The 20,969-nt window shown below is 50.2% G+C and overlaps 8 protein-coding genes across 8 annotated transcripts; all 8 read right to left on the bottom strand.

Moving 5' to 3' along the window:
- Nucleotides 1-301: 301 nt before the first annotated feature.
- On the bottom strand, nt 302-895 carry POSPLADRAFT_1058000 (hypothetical protein; the record flags this gene model as incomplete). Its single annotated transcript, XM_024480988.1, has 3 exons — nt 302-381; nt 464-637; nt 727-895. The coding sequence occupies 3 exons, from the start codon at nt 893-895 to the stop codon at nt 302-304; spliced, it is 423 nt and encodes a 140-aa protein (XP_024337854.1).
- A 380-nt stretch (nt 896-1,275) lies between these two features.
- Nucleotides 1,276-3,104, bottom strand: POSPLADRAFT_1047335 (hypothetical protein; the record flags this gene model as incomplete). The annotated part of the gene is made up of 13 exons (XM_024479261.1): nt 1,276-1,308; nt 1,366-1,386; nt 1,449-1,533; nt 1,592-1,710; nt 1,889-1,995; nt 2,133-2,222; nt 2,277-2,313; nt 2,371-2,421; nt 2,477-2,544; nt 2,596-2,658; nt 2,711-2,771; nt 2,831-2,916; nt 2,972-3,104. The coding sequence occupies 13 exons, from the start codon at nt 3,102-3,104 to the stop codon at nt 1,276-1,278; spliced, it is 954 nt and encodes a 317-aa protein (XP_024337853.1).
- A 1,023-nt stretch (nt 3,105-4,127) lies between these two features.
- Nucleotides 4,128-5,979, bottom strand: POSPLADRAFT_1145725 (hypothetical protein; the record flags this gene model as incomplete). The annotated part of the gene is given in 11 exon segments (XM_024485830.1): nt 4,128-4,209; nt 4,600-4,640; nt 4,704-4,772; nt 4,826-4,878; nt 5,023-5,124; nt 5,178-5,214; nt 5,265-5,312; nt 5,362-5,426; nt 5,586-5,682; nt 5,702-5,787; nt 5,838-5,979. The coding sequence occupies 11 exon segments, from the start codon at nt 5,977-5,979 to the stop codon at nt 4,128-4,130; spliced, it is 822 nt and encodes a 273-aa protein (XP_024337852.1).
- A 1,250-nt stretch (nt 5,980-7,229) lies between these two features.
- On the bottom strand, nt 7,230-8,951 carry POSPLADRAFT_1047333 (hypothetical protein; the record flags this gene model as incomplete). Its single annotated transcript, XM_024479260.1, has 15 exons — nt 7,230-7,262; nt 7,316-7,336; nt 7,403-7,490; nt 7,552-7,597; nt 7,651-7,669; nt 7,720-7,788; nt 7,859-7,881; nt 7,930-7,956; nt 8,014-8,079; nt 8,133-8,169; nt 8,223-8,273; nt 8,327-8,508; nt 8,564-8,624; nt 8,652-8,752; nt 8,807-8,951. 15 exons carry the CDS (start codon nt 8,949-8,951, stop codon nt 7,230-7,232), a joined length of 969 nt encoding a protein of 322 aa, XP_024337851.1.
- Nucleotides 8,952-10,286: 1,335 nt separating this feature from the next.
- Nucleotides 10,287-12,231, bottom strand: POSPLADRAFT_1047332 (hypothetical protein; the record flags this gene model as incomplete). The annotated part of the gene is made up of 10 exons (XM_024479259.1): nt 10,287-10,559; nt 10,611-10,755; nt 10,813-10,829; nt 10,887-10,954; nt 11,192-11,212; nt 11,267-11,302; nt 11,352-11,435; nt 11,489-11,943; nt 12,001-12,060; nt 12,119-12,231. 10 exons carry the CDS (start codon nt 12,229-12,231, stop codon nt 10,287-10,289), a joined length of 1,272 nt encoding a protein of 423 aa, XP_024337850.1.
- A 2,902-nt stretch (nt 12,232-15,133) lies between these two features.
- POSPLADRAFT_1145791 (hypothetical protein) lies at nt 15,134-15,382 on the bottom strand (the record flags this gene model as incomplete). Its single annotated transcript, XM_024485842.1, has 1 exon — nt 15,134-15,382. One exon carries the CDS (start codon nt 15,380-15,382, stop codon nt 15,134-15,136), a length of 249 nt encoding a protein of 82 aa, XP_024337849.1.
- A 548-nt stretch (nt 15,383-15,930) lies between these two features.
- Nucleotides 15,931-17,445, bottom strand: POSPLADRAFT_1047331 (hypothetical protein; the record flags this gene model as incomplete). Its single annotated transcript, XM_024479258.1, has 9 exons — nt 15,931-15,980; nt 16,042-16,218; nt 16,436-16,543; nt 16,607-16,643; nt 16,704-16,773; nt 16,813-16,886; nt 17,053-17,088; nt 17,162-17,256; nt 17,301-17,445. The coding sequence occupies 9 exons, from the start codon at nt 17,443-17,445 to the stop codon at nt 15,931-15,933; spliced, it is 792 nt and encodes a 263-aa protein (XP_024337848.1).
- A 1,270-nt stretch (nt 17,446-18,715) lies between these two features.
- POSPLADRAFT_1040336 (hypothetical protein) lies at nt 18,716-20,874 on the bottom strand. Its single transcript, XM_024477726.1, has 10 exons — nt 20,660-20,874; nt 20,542-20,601; nt 20,030-20,484; nt 19,895-19,978; nt 19,807-19,842; nt 19,735-19,755; nt 19,432-19,679; nt 19,353-19,369; nt 19,147-19,291; nt 18,716-19,088 (listed from the first exon to the last, which is right to left on the bottom strand). The coding sequence occupies exons 1-10, from the start codon at nt 20,776-20,778 to the stop codon at nt 18,819-18,821; spliced, it is 1,455 nt and encodes a 484-aa protein (XP_024337847.1). The 5' UTR covers nt 20,779-20,874; the 3' UTR covers nt 18,716-18,818.
- Nucleotides 20,875-20,969: the final 95 nt, after the last annotated feature.

Below are 20,969 nucleotides of genomic sequence, written 5' to 3'. Positions count from 1 at the left end.
ACACCACGTAGTGGCGGTCAACAGAGAAGGCGCGATGTACTCCCAGTAGCGTACACTAATCAATATTTGCGCTTGCATTACATGGACTCGGAGAGTACTATATTTATATTGCGGGAACCTTCACCACACTAGTATTTTTGATAGTTACTCTCGAGAAGACACATATAGATGACACAATTACAAGGCATTCGACATGCAACAAGCACACGAATTGCCACAGCATGTATTTGACACGATGGATTGAAAGCGAGACATAACATACGAGCAGGCAGTATAACAACAGCAGAGCAACAAAACATGATTAACCAGCCAAGCCAGTCAAAGCAGCCAGAGCCAATTTGATGCGTGTCACGAAGTCGCTGAGCTGTTGACGGGTCCTCTCTTGATACCGAAATGCGTCAGTCCACAACCAGCATAAGAATGCAAAGAAGTGTGGGGTGATCGCGGAGGAATGCCGGCCTACCGACGAGGGACAAGGACGGCGATGATGAAGACATGCCTTGTTCCTGCTCTAGTTCCATCACGGCCTTGACTTCCTTTTCCAGCGCGTCGGCGGTCTTGTCGCTTTCGTGAGCAGGTCGGGCAGTCGACCAAGCATGGAATTCCAACATTAGTTCGAGCAGCATGGTGTTGAGTTCTGGAGACCAAGCAGAGATCGCCGCATGTCATCAGGATCAAGCCGACTATATGCGGGTCCAATACATGGCAGGTCGCACCCAGACGCACTTTCCATGAACTCCGCGTCCCGTTTCGTCTCGTTGTCAAAAGGCTCGACGATTGCGCTGCGGTGGTCAAAAGGCGGGAACTTTTCTGTGATGATCTCCGCAATGGGGCGTTTCTGAATCGCCGTCGCATTTTTCGACGGTGTAGGACTAGATGAAGTCGATACAGACATGGTCAAGAAGCTTTAGAGTGAGTGAGCGAGAAGGTAGAGAGGAAAGAACGACCGGGATTAGAGCCGAGACCTTCCATCAACAAACAACGCGTAAATAACGCGTCCAATGGGCGCCTTTCAAGTCCATTGCACACACGACACAGTGCGGTAACAATGACAACATTTAGGAAATGAACCAAGAGTTGGAAATGATTACAATGTGAACTGTCTGAAAAATGTAATGAAGCTACAGAGCTAGATTTGTCCCTGCATGGCCACTGGCCAGCGAGATGGTAATACTATTAGGTTCACGACGACGACGACATATGATATTAGGTTTCCTAGATTAATCCAATGCGTGCATATACCATATAGCAATGTTATGAAACAGAGAGGAGACATCAGAGATCCACGCGTTCTTCGTACACATCCTCCTACGAAATATATGGTAAGCATATCAGAATACCCATAGGGAATTGTAGTCAACTTACTATAGACTCCTGAGTTTCCAGCTGTGGATAGTGTGCGTCAGGAAACCAGATCTGCTTGAGCAACCTCAGAAGAAAGTGCGCACCTCAGGTCTAGGAACTTCGAATTCAGCAGCGTCAGCAGGTCTGCTGTGCTTGTTGATCGCAGCGGTGATTTTCGCGATTTCGCGACTGGCAGGACAGATTCGTGAGTATGCCGAGCTCTGTGGTATTTCTAATTTGTACCCACGTTACAGCCTGGAGGAGCTCGTGGTGCGTTTCCAGCGGATTGTGCCCTATTAGGAGGTAAGTATCTGTGAGCATCTGTATGAAAGTAAGCCTCTGCTCACGAAGTGCTTTCGCAAGGGCCTACGTTCAAAATTGTGAGCTGAAGATACTCGCGAATATGGTAACGGCATACATTGACAAATATGCCACCCCGCGGTCCACCCAATGTGACCTGCTCATCCTGACAAGCAGACAATGCGATCTAGCGCGACGTAGCTTAGAGATTCTGTCTGAAGGGCAGGCAGGAGGAGATACTCACGACATCCGCTACAGCCGGCTTGTTGGCTTCCGGAACCTGCGCAAGGGGCACGCTGGGAGTGAACATCTCCTTAGTTGTCTTATGTTGTAGGCCGTCTTCCGTCGAAGCTGCTCATCAACGACATGAGCGGAGTACATAGAGCAATGAGAATCCGATTCATACATGGGTCTTGGGATCCCCGAACACGGACTACGCGAGACGGTCAGGCCTATCAGATGTCGGATACATGGCGGGGCATACGTACTGTTCTTGACACTCGCAGCCGATGGTATTGATCCTGTTGACGTCGCTGATGACGGGGTAGGCGGTCGGTCTTCGCTAGTATTCGGAAGATCTGACGGGCAGTCTAAGCGCTTGGCGACAACTGCGAGCTCTTATATACACTTACCCGCCATAGTACCGGAGTGGCAACAGTCGAAGACCATCTATTGAGACAAAACGTCGGAATCTCACTTTGTACCCCAATCCGTTGGTACACTCACCATGAAATGTGCACCAACAGGTACATGCTCCACCAGCAGGTCGTGAATTTCCTGTAACCCAATCGACATTGAGGGGCACTCAGCATGCAACCATTGTTTGACTTACATCATCCTTGATGTAATTGTCGATACTGGATTCATCGCCTTTGTACTCAATGTCCACGGGCCAGATCACTGCGCACATATATATCAGCTACGTTTCATTGGTGTTTCCAGTTTATGCACCTTCGTCATAGCCACTCTTCTCTGTTCCGTCGAAGTTTGGGACTAGAGCACCATGACCCGAGACTATCACGTCTTCGTGAGCATCCACGCATATGGTTTAGACGAACGACCATACAATGGAAGACGAAGTGGTCCCCAGGCTGCGCGCCGACAAGCAGAGATTTCATCGCATTTTCCTGAACGAAAATGACATGAGCACGTTGACATCAGTGCGTGAGAAGACATGCGATCTGACAATGTTCTTGCGCGTGGGCCACGAGTGTTTTTTGTCCTCATCGTCGATCAGGATAGTGATGTCTTCTCGGTTGTACTTGTAGACATCTATTGCGTGGCCATTGTTACAACCTCGCCATAACTTGCGACGTACATAGCTCACCGACTAGCAGATCCGACAGTATGCGTGGGTCATTGTGTGTCCCTTCCAGATCGAGATCGTACTCCTTGAGGGACGAGTACTGAACCGCGATACTGAGCGCTTTCCTGACAGGAGGGCGTGTGGGGACAGGCATGGCAGCGTGCGTGCTCGCAGATCGCATGGAATCGGAGTCTCCAGCAGCCGTTTATAAGCATTGCTGCGTTCCTGAAGCTGAAACGCGGGACCCCCGTGGCTGGGCGCTGAAGATACGCCCGTGCCGTGGCGCAGCGGGTGCTTCTCGACACGCCGAAGTGCAAAGAATAGAACATCCTTCCTTCGGTATGGTGAGTTTGCGCAGATATGGTGTAGCCTGGTATAGCCTGCCTTCGGCGATTCAAACGTCCGTCCGTGAGTCACTTGCGGGATTGACCCGCAATTCGGACGTAGCCGAAATTGATCGCGCCGGTGCAGATGCGGTGTAAGGGGCAGTAAAGTATAAGTACAATACGGTGTCCACACTCGCATGGTCTTGCCGACTCGTCGTTAGTATGCACAGGTGCACCATTGGTTTGCAAAACGAAGAGCCCTCGAAGTTCCGGACTGTAGTCTGCCGCTTCCCCGCAAGAAGTGAGACCTTTCAATGCTCCGATTACCAATTCGGAGATATCTCACACTACAGTGAAAACGCGGCGTTCAGCTGTCGGCCAGCAATCTGGACTTACGTGGTAAGTGCTGGCTAAGCCTGGTAGACAGGGAGGCCACACTACGTCACTGCAACGAGATTCTAGCTTGAAGACTTAAGGCACGTCTAAGTGTTCCAGCCATTTCTCAACGCATGATTTAGGATGGAAAACCCTTTGTCATCTTCGAGCACAATGATTACTGTATCGGGACGCATGGGCCTATCACTTCGGCACGAGTCATTTTTTCGAGACTCACCGGTACATGACCGCGGCATTCTCTGTCAGTCGGACCTTCCATATCAATATCAACAGGGCTCCACCGTAGAGAGAAACATCACGCCACAAATGAGTAGATGTTCTGCGGCTTGTTCCATGCTGCTGTTCATCAAGCACGCGACCTGAGCGTTGACAGCAAGTCTAGACCAAGCTAAAAGCGACTGGATTGTAGTACTGTTTTAGGGTTTGTCCACACCAGCGTCTCGCCTGCAGGTACGTTAGAGCCAGCGCGCGGGGGAGGTACCACATGTGCCTAGATTGAACCACTCGGGGGAGATAATGCGCGCTAATTTCATATCTCTACATAATAATGGCAGGAGTGCATCACGCATCGAACGGACTGTAACGCACGCGAGCCTGCAAAAAGGCATCAGAGCAGTTGTGCAACATGTGCTATGTAAGCCACCTACTTCTTCACCTTCGAATTCTAGCTGGTAACATAGGTACGGTCAGAATGTATACTCAGTAGCACGCTGTCAGAAATGCTCTGACCTGCGGACTTGGCAACGAATCAGGCATCTGCTTGCCGCTTGTCTGCAATATACGCGACATTTCCTCCCTGGGAATGTGCCATGAACAATCCATCATATGTGACCGGTGTGTGTGTGCTCTGTTACACTATAAATTTAAATAACTCGTCGTGATTGATGTTACCAGGGTGAGACTCTGCATATCGTCAGCATGAGCAACGTAACAATCCGAAGAGACTTACGGATAGCTTGTGTGAACGCCTTTGAGCAGCACGGTGTCCGTCAATTACGCTATACAGGGAGTAGGAAACTGAGTCAGCTCACCCTCATGAACAGCCCTCCATTTTTGTCACCAAGTGCCAGCTGGTCCGCCCGACACGCCTCCCAGCATTCCTGTCGCATCGTTGATCCACAGCAAAAATGTGAGTGTCACTCTATGTACGCACCACGTTTGGAAAGTGATGTGGTTCCAACTTCACTACCTTGGGCTCCAAAGTGGCTGATGGCCGCGATCTCAGACGCTGGACTAATAGAGAGCTACAAATGCTCACGGTCAACATGGCTACTACGTGTTGTGACGCGGACTGTAAAGACGGCTTGAGCTCACGCTGCGGACATGGATATTTGAAGAAACTCGACTCACCATTACGAGCAATAAAACTGGTTTCTCCCCCCTGTCCCGACGACTTCTGCGGCAATATGAGGGAATGAAGGTGGACGTCTGAGTGCAGCTCGTGATGCAGTTCTAATTTGATAGGTGAGTCTTAATGTGAACAAGCCTTAGGAATGTCTCCTGACCTGCGATATGGCCAGAGTGACAACAATCGAAGATCATCTGTTCAACGGATTAGAAGTATGACGTACATAGAAGGCATCGTCACTCACAATGAAGTGAGTGTCTTTCGGGACTTTCTCGACCAGTTGATGAATCTCCTGCAAACAAGATTGGGTAACACGGTCGTCGGTGATTAGGAAGGCTTACATCGTCGGTAATGTAGTTGGTCATTGCCCCTTCGTGGTCAAGCGCATAGTCAACTGGAAATATGACTGCAGCATCACGTGTAAGCATATACCCGTGCGTGAGGACATGAGCTCTCAACCTTCTTCTAATCGGCCATCTTTCTCGATTTGCCCGCCGTGACCGGAGACTGACGAGGGAGATCAATGAAGGAGTCAGCATCCTTGCATGAATCCGACTGTACTTACAGTGGAAGACCAGGTGATCTTCAGGTCCAGCGTTGTCGACTAACCAATTCATGGCATCTCTCTGGATGATGTAGTTGCTCGGTATATGAACAACATACTTATAAGGTTGGTCTCACGATATTATGCGCCGAAGGATAATCATGGTTATGGTTTTTGTCATCTGAGAGTATCTTGATATTCTCCTCCTTATAGCCGAATCTGCCTGGAAACAGGTATGAAAAATAGGAGTCATTCATGCATGAGCGAATCTACTTTGCAGAATGCTCGATAGCATTTGAGGATCCTTGTGCGCCCCTGGTAGATGCCCCAGAGCCATCGCCCGGTGGCACGAGGCGCGGTATTCCACCCCAATGCTGACAGCCTTCTTAGTGACAGTGTTGCGAGCGACAGTCATCGTGATGTCGAGTTGAACTGACGATGAAGGTCTTGCGCGACGAACTGTGCTATTTATCTTACGTTCGAATCCTTGTCTTGCAGAGCAGTGCGCAGGCTGTTCAGGTGTGAAAGCCAGGATGGCGCCCGCCTACGGAGGTTCATGCTTGCGCATCGCCGGCAGTATTGTCATCGCATAGAATGTGGTACAGGGCCACACCTCCGTGCATATGGAGCGCCGTGAATGCACGGGATGACAGAGAATATACAATGTTGAATGTTCACGCTAGGTGGACAGCCGACGCGCGGGAAAAAGGGTGGGTTCGGTTAGTCATGACATGCGGTATCCTCAGGAGAGCGACCGTGAAGGCATGGAAGCACACTAAAGGGGTCTACTTACGTATCCCCCCTCGATATGACAATTATGTTCCCCAAGCTTATCTGCGAAATCCGGAAATTTCGTATCTTGTAAGAGGCGACCACCTCTTTTGGCAATGTTATATGTCTACACATGGGCCTTTTTGAAGGCTTGTCTCCGTCATCATTTACGCAGAGCAAGGTGACGAGGCGTACCAGAATGTCAAAGTGAATAAAATCTATTATGCTCAAGTGAGTAGTTGGTGGCCATCCGACCACGGCCGCCGTACTTAGGCCGCCTATATTGTCACTATAGGAGCGAACGCGGTATTACATGGTCGCGTATTACAGTGTTCTACCCAGATAAGTTCTCAAGTCGTAAGTGTGTGAAGTGCTGAGCCCTCAGAGGCTTGACTTCGTCGACCGTGCATGTCGTGACTCCATCCGATCGCGGCAAGAGTCGAGAAGGACAAGCCGCGATGAAAAGCTCCAGAGGGACCTTCCGGTTCATCGGACATTCGTGTTCGAGAGAGTTAAAAGACGAATTGCATACCACCGACTCGAATGCAGCGATGAGATCTAAGATCGTGGGAAAGCAGTCAGGCCAACTGGCGCTTCGAGCGCATAGCTTCAGCTTCAGCCCGCTTCAGCACGCCTCGGCCACATTCCTAGTCTCAGAAGTACAATGCTAATGTGCTACAAAGCACACGATTACGACTGGATTCCCGAAAATACACGTCCAAGCTTCATCAGAATATTAGTCAATCGACCAATCGAACAATTTTGTTAGGTGGCTGGTATCGGAAATTATAACATGTGAGTAAGAGTACTAAACTTCTACCATCTATTATGTACTAGTCGAAATACTTGTTTGATCCAGTGGGAAATGGCACAGCAGATATTTTGCCGAATGATTCACAATTGGACGGGTGTATCGCGGATTTGTTCCTGAAACATGCGAATCAAAAGGGGTGTACACGTTGATCAGCCACCAAGCTTACTATTGGTATGTCGCAATCGTACTGAGTAAAAATAGAACCATCGCATCAGCAAGCATTCTATACGTGTTAGTCCGAGTGTGATTGTACCTCTGGATTTTGCGGACGAATCATCTCCTCAGGTATGAGCGCATGTCGTTTCCTATACGACTTTGCGATTATCCGCGACATTTCTTGTCTTCAGATGAACGTATTGTTAGCCATATAATAATTCTAGGCGTTTCACAGCAATGGCTCACGTTATAGCGTGGAGTAACTCTTCGTGGGTTGCATGATCGTGTGCCTCTGCGATAGGTGAGCAAGACTTTCCACTTTCGAAAGATCTATTAAAGTCTCACCCAGAGCAGCAGTAAAAGCCTGAGATGATGTCAGTCGATGCCGCTATACCAATGCGGGAGGGAGCTCACCCTAATGAAGAGCCCTCCTTGGCCGTTGCACTGTGCCAGCTCCGCATCTCTGCACGCGGACCATGATTCCTAATGACCACGCTGAGCACGTACATCAAACGGAGTCGATAGGGCCATCTCTTACTATTGAAGAACTGACGGGCACGATTCTGGTAGGTCTGCCTAAGGGTACGTCAATACAATACCGAATCCCAAGTGGATAGTACTTACCACCCGCATGTGATCCATGGAAACGAACTAAGAAAAGTGATCAGCACAAACTCTCATTCTCGCATCCGTAGTCCCAGCACGTACCACTTTGTGCTAGCCTGCGGTCAGCTGGAGACTGCCAAGCATCCTCCTCCTCGCTGAATGGAAGATCTATTGGACAGTTGTCAGAGGAGTAGTACAAGCACTACGTGCTCGTTGCTTACCGGCCATGGTTCCGGAATGGCAGCAATCGAAAATCATCTTTGTGACCATGGGGTCAGAGACATCGAAATGTGTACGTATGATATACGCACAACGAAATGAGCGCCCCTGGGCACATGGTCTACCAGTATGTCGTGGATTTCCTGAAAATGTCTCAATATCTTATTCACGAAGATTAAAAAAATGACATGCTAACATCGTCCATAATATAGTTGTCGAAGTCCCCGGGCCCTGTGTAATTGATATCGACAGGGAAGATGACTGTGGGGTGGTGAGGACTCTCAAGAAAGTTGAAGAGAGAGGTGAGCTTCCTACCTTCGTCATATCCATCCTTTTCTGCACCATTTAGGTTTGGTATCTGATCTCCATGGCCAGAGACTGTTATGATCAGCCGTGAGTCGCCTTTATCATAGCTGATGTTTGTTGAACTCACAGTGAAGTATGAAATGATCTTCAGGACGAGCGTCCTTCACAAGCTCATGCATCGCACGGATCTGATTCGAGGTTCAGCGTGGGCTCACTTCCCGGAAGAACGATCTTACTATATTTGCACGAGTTGGACACTCGTGTCTTCCGTCATCCATAAGGATCGTGAAGTCCTGGTCCTTATAGTGGAAGTGTTCTAATTTTACTAATTAGAGTCTAGAAGCAACATCCTCGTATCACGAGCACGTACTCTTCAGAAGCTCGCGGAGTATTTTGGGATCCTTGTGCGTACCAGGAAGCTTCAGGCCGGCGGATTCATGCTTGTCATATCCTATAGCTGTACTGAGGACTTTGCGCACAGGGGGGCGAGCGACGGGGACGAATGGAGGTCGCATTGCTACGATAGTGGGGGCATGTTGGGTCCTCGCGACGATTTATACATTGTCAACGGAAAGCATAGCACCGATGGCAATGTTTCAGGCGTCGGTCCTGACGGACTGTCCATGCGTCCGCGACCTCGACTTACGGATGCGCCGAACAGTTTCATGAGAAGTTTAGGCAGTAGGCAGTGAGCGAAGGAAGCCCAACACGGCATCTCGGATGCGACTCTACGTCTTGTGCGGTCTTCTATTGACCGCGAACCAATGATGAGACATTGTTCAATTGAATCTGGGACCCTGGTGGGAGCGAATCATCTCTGTGAGTCCTCTAGAAAATTGTTCCTTGGCCGTAATGCTATGCACATGTGATCCACACAGGCTACGAAGATGACCAGTGCGGTCCATGTGTCGGCGTACCGACTGACCGATTTCGAAGATGATATTTACACTTTGGCACGAGCATCTGCTTCCGACTTGTACGTTCGACTGAGCGCTGCAATACCAAGTACAACTGCTTTAGCCAAGATTGAACTTAAATGCCGGAGGATCATAGACCAGTACTTGTTGGACCGTTGGCTTATCAACTGTTCCAGGAACCTTTGCGGTTTGAAAAACTGTTCTATTGTAAGGCCTGGCCGACGATGCGTTCTATGCATCTGTCAACCTACAAGGTTCAACGTACCACACATCAACCGCTCAAAGGTCTACAATAGCATCCCCGCGTTTACGGCCTGACCGCGTGACATGCGGCGGACCTAATGCTTCTCCGAATCCTTGCGCGCAGGAGGGCAAGTGAAGGGGGCAAGTGAACTCGCTTCGTGATTTGCGCAAGGGGAAAGCCATCTCATTGCCATGTCTCCGAGATGATGCGCCGCTAGTGAGCACTTGCACTCACAGTGATGCTTCTTGTATCGTATGATTGACTCCGAGTCATGCATTCGCGGCACAGCTCTGAAGGACCTTTGCTAATGTCGGCGCTGGAACGGAGGACGCACAAGCATCGTATATCACAGGACATCTTGCTCCTGTGAATATCAGCGACAGCCATGGCTTGAAACTTGCATGTAGCCGTGAGAGAGCAAGCTGAGAAATAGAAGCAGGATAACCGCCGATGTGGTCTGATGTTTATGTTGCCTGGTCCGAGATGGATCATGGATGGAGAGAATGCATGTGGCACTGAGAAGATCTCAACAAGACGCAGGTAGCAAATCCCCTCTTTGATGGATAGTGTCGCACATGCTAACACAGTGGGATAATAAGGTCCACACAAATTGCGCACAGATTGCATAGTCGTAAGGAGATGTCCATACTTACATTAAGATGTGTACACTAGAAAGGCTCCTACAAATCCTACACCGCACAATCCTCCCTCAGCAAGGCTCCGGAAGGAACATTGAGCCAGGCGAACGAAAGGCGACTCGCCTGCGAGCACAGCACGATCGCACAAATGGCAACCATCACACCGCCGACCACAAAGGAGTTCGTCGCCTCGAGAAGCCAGAAGAAGCCCTGCAACGAGAACAATCCAAGCGCCCACAGTAGTGACGCCCTCGGCAGGCTGAGCACCAGGGCTGTCCATTGGAAGCCAGTAGTCTCCCTCGCCGCTTCCGCGAGATATTCAGCCTGCATGGTTGTGCTGAGTGACTTGTTCAATAGGGAGCTAATTGGGCTTACCGCATCCGTAGCTTCCCATTTGATCGCTTCCTGGTATTTCACAAGAAGTGAAACAGCGGATACGATTGCAACTACAGACAGAAGCGTCGATGCCAACGCCATCGGGAGCCATGTTCCAGGAAGCAAAAAGGACATGATGTCGACCCTAAGAAGAGTATTCTATTAGCAAGCGGGTCTACTCAATCAACTGGTGAAAGCTCACATCGTTATCGCAAAGCCCTATTCGAACATGTCATTAGCAAGGTGCATCTACGTGGCTGCCAGGAACGTACTCACCAAGAAAGTGCAGAAGATCCATTCATCTCGGATCGGTGCCATGGCCGCCTGCCAATGTGCCCCATAGACTATATTGTCCACGTAAAGGGATTCAAGTACTTGAATATAATGATCAGGCACTTTGAGAAGCAGCCAAGACACGAGGCAGAACAGTCTTCCTCTCTGGACCTCGGGTATGTCGAGAATGCGTTGGACCCGGGATAGACGAGCATGCTCTTCGCCGTAGCAAATCGTGAATCTATTGTTGTCTGGAAGTGTTCGAGTCAGTACGATGTTTCGAGTGGCACGAGGTCAGATATACTCACATACAACAGCCCAAAGACGAGCTGTTAGTCACTTGTCAGACAACGAGATATGAATACATAGGGTGGCGAGTTTACCAGTCATGGCCACAGAGCATGAACTCAGGGTCGCACCTTCGGAAGAAGTAAGTACAGAAGGGAAGACATATATCGGAGCACATACATTCAGCTGCGTCGAGCAACTCCAGAAAATCCGCGCACTGCTTGGCACTATAGCAGAACGTTGAGGAGGCTGATGTGAGTTGATCTGCAAAACTCCGTAAGGAATAAGGCCCCAGTGATACACTTAGCACTGCCTACCATTCCGGGCATGCAGGAATACTTGAATGAGCTCCGCCCGATTAACCAACAGTTTGTCCAAAGAATGACATGGGAACTGTTCAACGTGCGTCCAGAAATGCTCCTTCAACTGCAGACGAAGATGTGAGGTCGAAACAGCGGGCATCATGTCCAAGTCTTCTGCGTCGACCTTCTCAATCCAGAACTCGACGCATGTGGCGTAATCCACGAGGTAGTATAAGCAGGAGTCGCTCTTGTCGTCCAACGCCAGAAAGAGTTCCGCAGAAGCCGGCACGCAGATCTGCGAGGTTTCGAGGCGGTTGTTGAACTCGTTGATCCAAAAGGTGATCTTGTCTTGAACATCGGACGAGTAGAGATAGTCCTCCGTGACGACGCGGGTTGTAGAATCAAAGACGAAGTAGCGCTGTCCTTCGGGACCGATCCACGAGGACCACCCCTTCGGCAAGCAGCGCAATCTGAGAACATGCTGCCAGTCAAATTCGCACACGACGTAGCAGCTGGCTATGACTCACCCTTCTTCCTGCGTGTCGTTGAGAAGGCCGGCAGCGATCTGCGTTTGCACCGGATCCACCCTATGGGAGTGCCATATATATAAACATCAGCGTGACACGAGAAAATGTGGTCACCAACCTGCTTCTCCTCTGGTAACGTGTGGTCAATACTGAAGTTGTAGGACGAAGACCCTTGGACAAGGAAACGTCCCATTCTGCAGGAGCTTCGCATTTGTTGGAAGAGTAGCTCATGATGGACTGAGGGATGACCGGAAGGAGGGGATGTTCTGCTTTTGTATGCAGCCTACATCCCTTTATATGCCTCTTGTGGCGGTGGCGGTGCAAATACAACAAAGACGATGAACGGCCCAAGCGCAGACCCCACAATCGCGACACAGCATCGCAGCAACAGCCCACTGCAATTTGGCTTATGGAGCACTCTTGAGTATAATACCTGCACAGCCCGGTTGAGCGTACTCCTGAGCCACTAGGGACTGGAGACCCCTATGAATTAGTGCCACTCGCCACAGAGGCTGCTTTGCCGCCACAGCTGTCCCTTGTGGGCCCCACCACAACTGAAAAAGCGCTCGGACCGGGAGATCCCTTATGTCCGTCTCCTTGCGCTTGCTACAAGATATCCGAGCACTTCAGCGATGGTACCTAAATTTAGGAAGCTACCTGGCAAGCGCGATGTGTCATAGCAATGAGATAATTCGGCCTAAAAATGCCTCAGTTCACGGTTCCTGAAGACACCTTAATCATTAAGACAGACAGTTGTATTCGGAATGCCCTTACGTAGCCTCTGGATATCCTGGATATCCTGGATCTCATCTCGATGGGGTCAAACGAGCACATCCTCAGAGTCACCAACTACAAGTATCCCACCTCAGTTATGATGAGTTCGGTAACATGTGTTGGAACTTGAGATTGTGGCGAGCACATGCCACCGTATTTGGCATTGTTTGTAGTACCTCGCAGACTTTGCGCGAGCCGTCCTGTACACGGCCAGAATATCCGTATAAACTGGGTTTAACCGCTGACAAGCTGCACGTCGGTCAAAGCGCTTTGCGCCCTGTGCAAACCACGACAGTTTATGCCTGGTGCAGCCACTTACACGCTTGCCCCGCGGGCAAATTCGTTCAACCCCCGTGCAAAGCAGATTTCTGCTCACGTGATACAAGCGCGGTCTCCCAGGGCCCCATTGACCATATTGTTGCGCGAGAACATACAGAGAATGGCTAGTCGCAGATGTGATTGCTTAATTATCTACATATACATTCAACTACTAAGATACCAGACTGTAGCCTTGTCCCCCAGTCCTGAACCTACAGCCCTGGACAGACTGTTATCTCCACGAGTAGTACCGTCCTATAGTCTTCCACACCAGTGTAGCAGCCTGATGTGCGCATTGTCAGGTGGGGGTTGTAGGGGAGCAGTAGTGAACAGAGATACTTAGCATATTGAAACAATACATATAGGCCTGTCAGATATACGGCCCTGGTATCACGGCCCCATCTACAATGTCATGCGCTTCAGTGGCCAGCCTGCAATTAGCAAACAGACATACTTACATTAATGAAACAATGGACTTTAATTGAGTGATGTCATAAGCTTCTAAGAGAAAGCAATACAAAAATAACAAGTAACTCACCAAACTCTGCAGATGGTTCAGAATGAAGCAGAAGGCAAGCTGGCATATGGATCTAAGGCAGAAAAAGTCAGAATAACAGGCTCCTGATCATAAGATCAGGGTAGTGGTACATTCACCAGGAGCACGGGGCTCAAAATACATGCAAGACGATATTGAGACATTTGAGACGTGGGTGGGCAAGATGAAAAACTTCTCAGATTTGTCGCGCGTGCCTTGTCGTGTCTGGTGCAAGTCACATGATATGCAGTGTTTGCCCGCGGGTTAAACTGCGATATGGGTAGCTGCCGGTCACCCGTGCATGCCAGCCATAGGTCAAATCGATAGATTTGCACGAGGGTCAAGCAATTTTGACCGGGGTGCAAACTTGACATTTGTCCCCCGGGCATCTGCAGGCCGTTCAAACGTAGGCTAAAGTATCTTCTGGCCGTGTACGTTCCTTACGCGTTTGACAGAGCTCAGACAAACGCGATATATCTTCGTTGATCGTTCTCGCTTCGGGTCTCGGATGAACTTTAACAACATGCTGTGTTTTGACTCTGCATGAGCCATACCTCGTGAATTGAGCGGGAGAGACCAATCTACGAGATCAAGCAGAACCAAATTAGAAGTGGAACACTGTACATGCAGGGTGTCCTGCTTCAAAGGCTAATACTTCGCCTTGTGTGCGACGCTCAATATTCACCCCTTATGATGTGGCTCTCCATTGGTCGATACTAGCAGGTAGCCATTAGCCACGACATGCTGTGAACAGCAAAACAACCCACAGCGTCAATTTAGGAAAGGCTCTCGCGTAGATCTATTCGTTGTTCGGCCCCAAGATCGAGAATGTCCACGACGCAAGAAGAACAACACTGAAAATTGTGAGGCAATAATTGTACGAGTTCTCCCTGAGTCCTTCACCGCTCTTAATCGAAATTGATGCAAGCTGATGCCCTTGTTGGATAAGTGACAGTGTTTGGGCACGCCATGTTGTCATCGAGGAAAATGTGTATGTCACTGGCGACTATACGACACGCAGACATACTCAGATTTTCGCTACTGGCTGCTATTCTCGCCAGGGTACACCGGCAAACACCGAGAGGCCCGGCGTTCTAACTTAAATTCGAGCACGGCGGAGCCGGTACATAGCTCGATTATATTTCTTTCTATTGAAGAACAATTCCTCGGGTTTAGACTCCATACAACGTAGGTACAAGTAGAGTGTAACCGAGCCACGAATGGCTCCTAGTAGCGGGCTCCGCGCCCTCGTACGGAAGCGCACTGTGACGTGCGGATCGCTCGGTGTCATTGTCCTACAGGTTTCGGGCGGACAGAAAGGGACGCCTCGCGAAGAGTAGCGGGCGTCCAGTCCTCGCGCCGCGCCGCGCGTCAGTTTCCCGACAGCGAGGTGTAAGTAAAGGAGGACGAGGGGGGTCAGTGACGTCCCCCCGGGTCCCAGAACCCATGGCGGACGCGCCTAGGCATCGGGATGTGCAGAGCAGCGCCGTCCATGTCACGCTCGTCTCACAGAATGAGGAGATTCTCGGTGCGCGCTTCCACATCGCACCATGCAGTAAGATCCGCGAAGTCCGTGCTCTGAGAAGAGGTGAATTCCGGAACCTGGCCACGGGCTTGGTGAAATCGCCGCCACCGGAAGACGCGCTCAAACGTGTGCGCGAGGAGGCGGGCATTGGCCCGCGAGTGGGGCCGCCCTTGCTCGCGATCAGCAAGGGCTTCAGCCAGGATCTCCGCCCACCCGAAGGTGGATACCATCGGGTTCAGCCGCAAGAACTCGAGGACGTCGTCTGCGGACCAGCCGCCCTGCTCGCGCATCTGGAGGGTGCGAGCATCGTGCGGGGGGAGGGGGGAGGGGGGGGTGGGGGGTGGGGGTTGGTGGCGACGGATCCGCGGTTCTGGTCCGGATCCAATAAGGACATATAAACAGGATGTGAGAGCGGGCTCGATTATATTTCGCAGTCGTTCCCCGAAAACAAGAGTACATTACAAGATCTTCATGAGGTACAGAGGTCGTTAAGGGCTGACCGGACTATGGCACACCTCAGCCTGTAAGTGACAATTGAATGAAGTCCAGACTTTCAGCAGAAAGAGCAGCGGAGTACCATGTTATTCTGGCAACTCAACTAGAGAATTGTCGAGTCAATAATCAGCGCGAAAGTATTGTCGAAACAACATACGTCTGGGCATTGAAGATGCAATGTCTTGCCTTTTCTTAGCTTCGTTATATGATTTACGATGCATTCCATCTCTTCCCTGATGTGGCATGAGCGTGCTGGCAGCATTTGAGACATATAGCTACACACTCACGTAACGTGCATCAGGAGCTCCTGATGTGTCATATACGGGTTCCTCCCTGCTCGCATGTAGCATCTATGTAACCTAGACAGGGTTAGACAGGGAACCAAAACACGTACCGAGTACGTTCGTAAATGCCTGCAATGTGGTGTCATCAACTTGCACAAGACACAACCAATCCAAGGCAGATGTAATTACAGTCATGAACAATCCGCCGTTTCTATTGCCAAGTGCCAGTTCCTCGTCTTCACAAGCAGCCCACAGCTCCTGCGCCAGGCTCAGAGCTGTTCTGAAAACTAGGTGAAAATGTCGTACCACGTCAGGTGGATGTGTGAAGCTCCTCTTGACGGGATGATATTCATTGTCATCTACATCGAGGCGCAATGAGTATCATACGATATATGACACCGTTGACAACGGCAAGGATTCACCTTGAGCATGAGCGCCATGGATGTGCACTATGACATCCTCAATCCAGCTGCGTGAAGCGAGGATGTATCTCTTTAGACGCACCACTCCTTTCCTTTAGACCATATTTAGTTTCCACTTTTCCAACAGTTGTCGACGAAGTTCTCTGTGCCGCATCAGGGGCAAGGGAGCCGAAACTATGATATGGTAGCTCTAGCATGAATATCAGAAATACGGCCCCTCAACGGCTGTGGTGGATATGAATCCGAGTCCTACCTGCCATGCTGGCGGAATGGCAACAGTCAAATATCATCTGTTGGAAGTGATTCACGTTAACCACTGCAGTACGAGAAACCGAGGAACTACTGCCTACCATGAAGTGCGCCCCTTTGGCTTGGACTGGTTCGACAAGCAGCTTGTGGATGATCTGTTCCAGCCTTCGTCTGAGGCACATACTGTTGCACTGTTTAATGGAAGCCTACGTCATCCGTGATATAGTTTCCGAACTGTGGCAGTTGTGCCGATCCTTGAACCTCAACATCACAAGGAAGGATAGCTGTCGATAATTATTCAATCATGTTGTACAACGGTGACAGCTCAGAAAAGTTGACTGAACCTTCATGAGGACTCAAATTCTCGGACATTGCAAACCGATAACCGTGACCTGAGACTGTAAAGCTGACCGTTACCTGACAGCCTGAGTCGTAGTACTTCCAACCTACAGTGGAAGACATAATGATCTCCCGCTTCTGCGTCAGCTACAAGCTTGCGCATCTCATTTTCCTGTACGCCATAAGAAACAAACAAATGTCTTATAGGTGTTTCTCGCACGATGTTTTTTCTCGTGGGCAATAATTCCGCGGGTCGTGTGTAATCATCAATCAGAATAGTGAAGTCGACCTCCAAGTAGTGGAAATGATCTATTGCTACGTAAACATCGTGGTTTTCGGTTATTGGTGCAGGTAATCACCTTTTAGTAAGGAACATATTTTGTGTGAATCTTGATGCGTTCCCGGGAGGTCAAGGCGATAGCCCTCGAGGTCCGGGTATTCAATCGACACACTCAGGACTTTGTGCTTTGTGCGAGGATTTGGTTCGTCCGTCCGGACAGGCATCTCGAGAGCGTGAGTGAGGAAGGTTGATGAGCTTCTGAGCACGTCCAACGGAGCTTTATGTGCGCCTGCGAGCGCCGTACGATAAGGAATGGCATAGCCTGTGGGAGACGGTACATGCAAACAAGCATGGATGGCGTCCGATGCAACAGCTTCTTTAGGCAATAAGTTGACCAAGCATTAAGGTTTCTCTGACCGGCTCCAATTGGCCTCAAAGGAGCGTTGTATCAAAAGATGATTGAACGGACCGGGGATCCCTCGTGGACACAGCCGTTGTCCCGACGTACACGTACATAAAGCCAATGAAACTACTGAATAGTAGTCACTGCACAGAGTCGGACAAGGGCTGCCATGGAAGCCTGGGTATTGCGACCACTCTAACTATAGAACAAAATCCGCGTCAGAACTTTAAATTACAATATGAATGAACCTTAACTATACCATTATTGAGCAAGAGCTTTGAAGAAGGCGACTGGATGACAAAGAGACCTTCAGTATGACGAGAAGTATTACGCTATGTTTGGACCGCTCACCTAATACAAGCGGCTTGCTTGTTTCCCATCATCAAAATCGTATATGGTCAGTGCCTTCCTGTTCATTGCACTATAGTGTCCGACATGGTCAAGATGCTTCTCAGTGTGAATCGTCCACAGGTGTAAGTACTGGCATCATATGCACGACGCAATCCTCTTTAGTAAGCGGGTCAGATAAGACGTCGTTGAACGGTGCTTTGAAATCGAGACATGTTCTTGCCGAGTACCGTACCAGCACGACAAGACATACAGGCGATATTGCACCCGACGGACCACAGTTCGCATGTGGTGTCTCCTAGGACGGCGAACGGAGCAAAAAAATGATAAGTGGTCGCTGATATCACTCTGGAATAGCTCTCACCTGGCCACGTCAGACATGTGTTCATCCCTAGCTCGCCAAGGCCCAAGAACTCGTCCATTCTCCGGCCGGGAACCTGCCAAACGTCGCCCACCAACATTACATGTCTCATGCAAGGTGTGACAGCGGAGGATCACAGGATACGCCGCTGGCGCCGCGTGCGTCCAATGCGATGACGCTACAGTCTGGCGATCGCACCTCATTGCCAGGACCAAGCAGTCGAGAAATCCAGCCAGGCGAGGCGCCAGTGTGGTTCGATGCGTGTCACTCCATGTACTGACCAGGTGCAATGATCGGAGCGTCGTCCCTTTTCATATAATTCCGCAGGAAGCCGGCGAGTTACGTGGCGTTCCGTGTTCAGTTCGGCCGCCATCGTACAACAGAAGTCGACATGGAAAACTCACTTGCACAAATATGGCTACAATAGCTATGGCGAAGGCATGGATACATCTATATTCAAGGACTTTTGGCGAACAATCCTGGATTCAAACCACACTGTCCTCCACCTTCGAGGTACCGCGGAACCCCGGCATCTGCCACGTAACACGACTCGCCTGCGAACACAGAGCCACCAGACACATGAACGCCACCACCGCGCTAACCGCATAGATGTTCGTCGCTGCCAGAAGCCACAGAAGTCCCTGGCATGAGAAGATTCCGAGCGCCCACAAGAGCGATGCTTTGGGTAGGCTGAAAGCCAGGGCGGTCCATTGGAAGCCGGAGCTCTCGCTGCGTGTGTCTGCAAGGTACTCTGCCTGGATGGTGGGAATGCGAATGAGCGGTGATTGAGATTAAGATTATGATCGGGCTTACTGCGTCTGCCGCGTGCCACTTGGTGGCCCGATGGTGCTTCGCAAGGTGCACGATTGCAGACACGAGGGCAATGTTGCACAGAAGCATGGACGCGAGGGCGACCATGCGGTTGGACCCCGGGACGAGAAGAGACAGCATATCAACACTGAGAGGAGGTCATCCGATCAGCGTTTGTGCGGAGATGCGAGCGGGCAAGAATTACTCACATCATCAGTCCAAATCCCTGCAGAAAAGACGGACCATGTCAGAATCTACCGCTGCATACATCTGTGGAATCATGCTAACCCAGTACGAGCACATGAGCCACTCTTCATGGATTGCCGTCATGGCGTCCCGCCAATGCTCTACGTAGACGAGGTTGTCGACGTAAAGCGAATCAAGCACTTGAAGGTGAGCATCGGGTATCTTGAAAAGCAGGCGTGACGCCATGCGGAATGGTATGCTTCTGCTGACTTTGGGTATATCGAGGATAGACTGGTCTCGGGATAGGCGAGCATGCTCCTCGCCATAGTGAATGGAGAATCTATGGTTGTCTGGATCTGGCGTCAGCACAATGTACAGATCGTAATAGCGTTGGGGTTGACTGACAGACCACAGACCACAAACGAGCTGTTAGATCAATTAGTTTAAGAGCGATCTTACATTCAAGTAAATACTTACCGATCAATGCTGTAGAATATGGACTTGTGATAGTACCTGCGCGTAGGATTAGACCTGATGAAAAGAGTAGCTCGTACGAATGGCTCACAAGGTGCACTGTTCAAGAGTTCAAGAAATTCGGTACATTGCTTTGCACTATATGGGAATGTCGAGTTCGCAGATGTCATTTGATCTGACGGGAATATGTAAGATCGCGCTCGAGCTTGCGTCCGTTCTTGCTTACCTGCTCTCGCATGCGAGAAGACATGCACAAGCTCGTCGCGCTCCAGAGAGATCTCCTTAGCATGATGCGACGGGAAATGCTCCACATGCGTCCAGAAATGCTCCTGGAGAGTCAGCCGCCTGTGCGACAGCGAGACAGCGGTCGGGATATCCAAATCATCGCTGTCGACCTCCTCGATCCAAAACTCTACCCGGCTCGCATAGTCCACGAGATAGTACCCGCACGAGTCGGACGATTCGTCCAGCTCCAGGAAGAGTTCTGAGGTGCCGGGAAGGCGAATTCCAGCCGAGAGGAGACGGGCGTTGAATTCGTCAATCCAGAATGCAACCTTGTTCTGAACCTCGGGCGAATAAAGGTACGCCTCTGTCACTACAGTGATTTCCGCATGGCACACGAAGTATGCTTGTCCCTCCGGATGCGTAAACGCCGACCATGCAAGAGGCAGGTACCGAGGCCTAGTCGAATAACCATCAATGGATGCGGAAAAGATACCCTTGGCAAGACGAACGCACTCTGCTTCATTAGCATAGCTACCAAAGCCAGCGGGAATGTTTACAAAGGACGGGTCGACCCTGCCCATTTGGTCAACCATGTAGGCATGCTCCCAGCTGCTGAATTTCATATACTGACCTGCTTGTCCGTTCGTAGCGTGTGGTCCGCACGGATGTTGTCGGCTTGAATATCTTAGAGGCACCATCGGTGCATTCAATGGTAGCAAATGCGTCAGAGGAAGAGAATTTAAAGCCCATGTGTGAATGTAGCTAGAGAGAATAGCTGAGCTGAGGTCTGAGAACGGTGAGCTATGGAGCATGTGAGGAACCTGTATATAAGGCTGACAGGGTGTCTCAATCGAGATGTAGAGAATAAAGGAAGTGGGAATCTATTACCTATCAAAATGTTACGGCTTCCAGCCAACTGTGACCGATGAACACCGCATTGC

This window comes from Postia placenta (genome assembly GCF_002117355.1).
Source record: "Postia placenta MAD-698-R-SB12 unplaced genomic scaffold POSPLAscaffold_9, whole genome shotgun sequence".
Lineage (NCBI taxonomy): Eukaryota > Fungi > Basidiomycota > Agaricomycetes > Polyporales > Adustoporiaceae > Rhodonia > Rhodonia placenta.
The sequence above is the reverse complement of the archived record's forward strand: the minus strand, read 5'-3'. Positions and strand labels throughout refer to the sequence as shown.